Raw genomic sequence first — 6,459 nt, forward strand, 5'->3', positions numbered from 1 at the left:
AACTCAGAAATCTGCCTGCCTCTGCCTCCCAAGTGCTGGGATTAAAGGCATGCGACACCACTGCCTGGCAGGGCTAGCTTTTTTCCTGATGCTCAGTTGACAAAAGAAGACAAAAAAGGCCACTGTGGTTTCCCTAACCCTTCGACAGGACCTAATGCTAGAGCCATGACTTCCTGGGGACGTTGGGCCCAAGAAAGGTCTAGAGGTCTTTTAGTTCTATTCATTAATAGTGAGGGATGCAGGGCGATCACACATAGACATGTGACTGCTATGGCCCTTTATCAACTTCAAAGAGGATGAGGAGTATGCAGGATATATGTGGACTTAAAGTTTATTTGGTACCAAAGCCAATGGGTAGCTCTGGATAGAGATGGCAGAGAGACTCTACTCGCCAAGCCCATTAAAGTACATAGACACACAGAATGCCATATGAAAGTAACAATTTAATTTGTTCAGGAACAACACCACCTATCTGCTCTGTGCTTAGGCCTGTACAAGCAAGGGCCCGCAGCTCCCTCTGCAAGAAGATGTTCAGCTAGGAGGACCGAGCCATCTGGTGCGAGGCTCTGTTTAGAGGTGAGCAGGGGGTTGGGCTGAGTCCTTTCGGCCTTGACCAGCAATGGGCCGCCCTCGCTCTTCCCAGATAGTGAGGCCATCGCAGGTGCAGATCTGCTTGGGATTCTGGAAAAGCCCTGCAGAACGTGCAATGATGCCACAGGCCAACCTGTGGAAGGATGTATTATGGTCAGCATAAGCCTCCTCTAGGCCGCCTCAGGGTTCCATGTGCCTCACTGGCATATCACTGCCTCCTGCTGGGGGTGGCATCACTTACCTCTTCCCAGAATTCCCTGTGATCTTGGATAAGGGATGGCCTCCCCGGCCCAGGTCATCTTCTCCCTCATCGATAACCAGGCTACGGCCAATCACATCCCACACCTTTGAAGGGAAACCACAGCCTTGTCTCCATTCTCCTCCAAGGAGGGTCCCCACATTCTTCCCATCTCACCTTCAGCTGTTTATCCTCTATCCGGAAAGTAGCCCGGCCACCAGCTTCAGCTTGGACATTGCCCAGATCTCCCCGGTGCTGAAATGAGACCCCATAGAGGAAAGAAAAGTTACAGACTCAAGAGATCACCAGCCACTCCCTTTCCTAGGAGTGAAGTCCTGGGCAGAAAGCCACCATGCTACAAAGAACCAGCATTCCCAGTCAGACTCAACCTCTTTCCCTACAGGCCTATTGCCAAGCTAGGCTTCCATCCCCAGTCAGCTGAGTTCCTGTCCCTTCCTAAGCCCAAATGTTCAGGAGCTCTGGGATCTCTAGGCCAGCCTCCATTCCCTGAGACTTAAGCATTCTTTTTCTAACTCCCAGCCTCAAGGAACAGGAGGGGAGAAATATGAGACTGCCCACTTCTCCCATGAAGGTTAAAAAAAAAAAAAAAAAAAAGCCATAGGGCTGGGGAGGTGGCTCAATGGATGTTATGAAAGTATTGGGGGCAAGAGCTCAGGTTCCCACCCAGGTGAAAGCTTAGCATGGAGGTACATGACCATAATTCCAGTGCTAGGGGTGTAGAGACAGATCCTGGGGGCTCAGCAAGTCTAGTGAAAACAGCAAGCTTTAGTTTCAATGAAGAGACCCTGTCTCAAATTAAAATGGAGAGCAATAAAGAACCAAAGTCAACCTCTGGAGTGTGTGTGTGTGTGTGTGTGTGTGTGTGTGTGTGTGTAAGTGTACATAAAAACACACATAAACAAACATACATTCATACATACACACACACACAATGTAAAACATTCTGCCAGACATAGTGAGCATTATACACAACTCCCTGCTTTTAAAAGCCTTTTAAAATATAAATAAAAGGTCATTAGAGAACAGAGTGAGGAGAATTGATAGTGAATTTTGAGGTGACAGGACCCAAGTAGTGAGCCTCAGAAACCTACATCTGTAGAAATCAAACATTCCCAACTTGATTTATGAGCAGACACAAATGTCTGGCCTAGGGTGAGCTGGTCCCCACAGTCTCACTGCTGAGCAGTGAAGAGTGTCGGTGCCTTCTGCAGTCATAGTGGCACATCCCTTTAATCCCGGCACTGGGAAGCACTCAGATCTCTATGAGTTTGAGGCCAGCCTGGTCTACAGAGTGAGTTCCAGGACAGCCAAAGCTAGATAGACAAACCCTGTTTCAAGAAACAACAACAAACAAACAAACGGAAATTTGGCTTCAACTTTTATCTTGTCTCTAGGCACAGCTGACACAGCTGGCACCTGGTTTTTTGTTGTTGCTGTTGATTAGCTTTGTTTTGTGCTTTGTCACAATGCCCTATGCTAAAGACTTAAAATAGTGGAGAGCTGAAGGTGGGGAAGATGACAGGGACCTTGTCAATTGTTTCTGGGGCTGAAGAACAAGCCAAGCAAAGTGACTGAAGGCATGATCTTGAAAGGGAATTGGGGAAAGGCAGGCTTTTCAATCCCTCCCCTAGACACACAGCAGGTAGACCTGGTCAGAGGCCTTCATGTCTGCAGGATGCTGAGCACAGCCTACACTCTTGGGTCCTGGGGAACCAAGGGGGTTTCACATACAGCATGGAAAGTCTCCTTGATATTTCAGAGGACTAAAGGAGGTGAGATAGATGGGACCTGAGACACCGGACACTGTTAGTATGTATGCAAGAGACAGCCAGGCTTGGATGTCATTTCCCATGCTGACCCTAATGCCATCTGGATAAAAAAGAAACTTGTTAATCCTGGGCTGCATTACTACATTCTTGTTCATTTCCTACTTCATCTTCTGGAGAGATGGTTCAAATGGTTTTAAAAAAATCAAATAATTTTAGAGTCTTAAACATGCTAAGTAGATGCTCTACATACAGACTACATACAGAACTTTTTGGCTCTTTATTTTTATGTTTATTTACATACTTACTTTTTATTTATTTAGTGTGTATGTGTGTGTGTGTATCTGTGTGTCTATGCATGTTCAGACATGAGCATATGGAAATCAGACAACACACAGGAGACAGTTCTCTCCATCTGTCATGTAAGTTGCTAGGATCAAACTCAGGTGGTCAGAACTGGCAACAAATGTCTTTACCCCCTGTTTTGCTTTGTGGGAAGGTTATTTGTTTTTTGTTTTTTTGGGTTTTTTTTTTTTTTAGAGACAAGGTCATATATAACTCTGGGTAGCCTGGAGTTTGCTTTAAAGCCAAGACTGACCTTAAACTCCTAATATTCTACCTTCCAAATGCGATGACTACAGGCATGTGTTGCTGTAACTGGGACAATCCTCTCTGGTTTTGTTTCCTTGGTCACTTCTGATCCCCTGTCCCAAGTAGGGTATGAGGGTGAGGATACAAGTCCCAAGGCAGTCTTCTGCTTTTTAGGAACATTTCTGCTCTGTTGTGACTTAGATGGTTTCCTCTGCCAAAGCTGCCAACCTGCCTCAGCCTTGTCCACATGCAGAGCTCATCACCATCCTTTAAAACCCAAGGAGGCAGAAAGCCTATGGACGCCCTCCCTCCCTGTATTCATAGTCTGTGTGATTTACCCAGTTTTGTGTGGACTGAAGCAAATATCATTTCCTTGATTAGATCATAGCATGAACCTTTCTTCCATGTGGGTGCACTCTTACTCTCTCGTGTCCTGGGAGATGCCAGTTTATGTGTGGTGAGCTGCTCTAGGAGAGCCTTACACAGCCAAGGACCCAAGGCCTGCCAACAGCAACACTGCCAACTGCTAATGCCGTTGGGGAAATGGATCTTTCCCATGTTGAACTCCCTAACAACTCAGGCTCCAAGAGACTGAGCCAGAGGCACCCAGGTATCTGTCCCAGAAAAACTGGGAGATAATTGTGGAGGCCTGCTCCCTTTAACATAAATGTAGCCATTTTGTATTCAGACTCCATGTTCCTCAGAAGATGAAATTAAGTTCATAGTTATTACTCTGACACTGAATAATGCTACTAATAAGCCAAAAAGTTATGGTTGAATCACTTGTATCCTGTTATCTCAAAGCTCTGAAATTTCCCTGTTCACCATCTGTCCACCTTCTTACCTCACTCAGGATCAATCAGCTTTAAAAGTTAGCTGATAATACTTGATCTAGGTAACCAAAAGTGTTGTACCCCTTCACTGCTTGTGTGCTAACTTTTGAACCCATTTTCCTATAAATAGCCTACCAGGAGCACAGACTCGTGCCACAATTTGGTTTTTTCTTCTTGTGGACCTGGATGTCCAGTGTGTTCAATAAACTATACTTGCTTAATTGAGATTGGTATTCATATGGTTTGAGTGGCAATTGCCAGATTCCAACAATAATAAAAAGTTGTCACTTTATGCCCCAATATTAGTGGCACTAAATTCAAGGCAATATCACTTACATGCTGAGCAGAAGCATGGCATTGTGCAACGCACCATTCAAAAGAACAGGTCTATCCCACCTCAGAGCAGAGAGGGGGTACCTTGACCATTAGAAAACAACAGAGCTGTTAAAAGTCTAAAAGATGAGTTAGACGAATTAAGAAACAAAGGCAGGAGATAGGAACCCCTCAGGAAGACCAACAGAGTCAACTGACCCAGATCCTTGGGAGTTCTCAGAGACTGAGCTACCAACCAAAAGCATACACAGGCTGGAACGAGGCCCTCAGCACATATAGCGAACATGAAGCTCAGTCTCTATGTGGGTCCTCCGACAACTGGAGCAGAGGGTCTCCCTAAAGTTGCAGACTGACTGTAGTATCCATTCGTCAACAGAGATGCCCCTGTCTGAGCTCAATAGAGAGGATGTGCCTAATCTGCCAGAAACAATGTGCCAGGGGAGAGGTATACAGGGGGGCAGGCACACTCTCAGAGGAGAAAGGAAGGGGGAGAGGAAGGACTCTGTGAGGTGGGGACCAGGAAGGGGGAGCCAGCACTTGAGATGTAAATAAATAAATAAATAAATAAATTTAAATTAAAAACACACACACACATAAGCACTGAGCAGTGGTAGCACACTCCTTTATGCAGAAGCAAGTAGATCTCTGAGTTTGAGGCCAGCCTAGTCTACAGAGCAGGTTCTAAGCCAGGACTACACACAGAGAAACCCTGTCTCAAAAAATAATAAAGGAAGGAAGGAAGGAAGGACAGACACACACAGACTGTGAAGTCTTCACACCACCATGTCTTATTTCTGTGCGTTCTTACATACATCCTTGGTTGGCCTAGAACTCACTGTGTAGATCAGGCTAGGTCACACTCACAGCCTCTGCTTTCCTTTGTCTCCCAAATGCTGGGATTAAAGGTGTACACCACGATGCCTAGCTCCACAGATTTATCTTTATTTTTTTCATATGTCTATTTTTCTAGATACGTGTTTATACCACATTGTGTACGGGTGCCTTTGGAGGCCAGAAGACAGTGTTGGATCCCTTGGATCTGGAACTTATAGGCAATTGTGAGCTATCCAACATGGCTGCTGGGAACTGCATTCATTTATGAAAGGCCAGCAAGCACCCTGACCACTGAGCCATCTCCCTGGCCCCACAATTCTACAACACTTTCATACACTTTACTGGTTGAGCACTCCTAACTAAAAATAAACTCAGGGTTTTGTTTTGTTTTGTTTTGTTTTGGTTTGGTTTGGTTTTTCTTTTTTGGTTTTTTGAGACAGGGTTAAAATAGAGTCTGAGAGTTTGGAACCTTTGATCTGGGGCCTGGAGATAGCAATGTTCAAATTGGACCACAGTTCTACTGGATTGGAATGCCTAGCTTGTACCATAGCTCCACTGATTTTGTGCCAGGAAGCTGTGAACTGGCATCAAGATAGAAAGCAGGACACAGTGACCCTTGCCTATCATCTCAACATTTGAGAGGGAGAGGAAGGAAGACCAAAACTTCAAGGCCAGCCTGGGCTATCTGAGATACTATCTCAAATAAACAAACAAAAATGATAGAAAATTAAGACAAACTATGGAGTCCTGAGAAGATCTAAGAAGGAATTGTGTTTTCTCTAGGTTTCAGAATGAGAACTCATCTTAGGGCTTAACTCCAAGAACAGGGAGGGGATGCACTCCCCTGAGAGAGGGCTCTCGAGAGCTGTAGGGAACAGAAAATCTCTGAGCAAGAAAGCAATGTTCTTGTGATGACTAATTTTAACTATCAATTTGATTGAACTGACAACCACCTAGAAGATTTGTAAAGCACACTTCTGGATGTGTAAACCATGAAGGCTTTGACATAATCAATGGATTAATCCCTTGATGGATTCATGATACATTGGCATTACTGGGAGGTGGTAAAGGGTAGGAGGTGGAGCTTTGTTAGAGGAAATAGATCCATAGGGAAATGTCCTTGAGGGCTGGATTTTGCCTGTCCTCTTCCCTTGACCTTTTTTTTCTCTGTTTTCAGGCTACCTCATGTGAACTGTCCTCTACCATGGCCTCTGTGCTCCACTTTGACCTTCCTGCTCAATCAAGCAATTGA

General features: G+C 45.1%; 1 protein-coding gene across 1 annotated transcript in view; it reads right to left on the reverse strand.

Annotated features, from left to right (window-relative positions):
* Positions 1–423: 423 nt before the first annotated feature.
* Ccs (copper chaperone for superoxide dismutase) overlaps positions 424–6,459 on the reverse strand; it is a 14,377-nt gene continuing 8,341 nt past the window's right edge. Inside the window, exons 5-8 of the mRNA XM_031384969.1 lie at positions 4,658–4,790; positions 1,007–1,084; positions 833–936; positions 424–724 (exon numbers count right to left, since the gene is read on the reverse strand). Of these exons, the coding sequence (XP_031240829.1) occupies positions 571–724; positions 833–936; positions 1,007–1,084; positions 4,658–4,790 (469 nt within the window). The 3' untranslated portion in view covers positions 424–570. The remainder of the gene's footprint in view (positions 725–832; positions 937–1,006; positions 1,085–4,657; positions 4,791–6,459) is intronic.

Source organism: Mastomys coucha, unplaced genomic scaffold (genome assembly GCF_008632895.1).
Source record: "Mastomys coucha isolate ucsf_1 unplaced genomic scaffold, UCSF_Mcou_1 pScaffold21, whole genome shotgun sequence".
Lineage (NCBI taxonomy): Eukaryota > Metazoa > Chordata > Mammalia > Rodentia > Muridae > Mastomys > Mastomys coucha.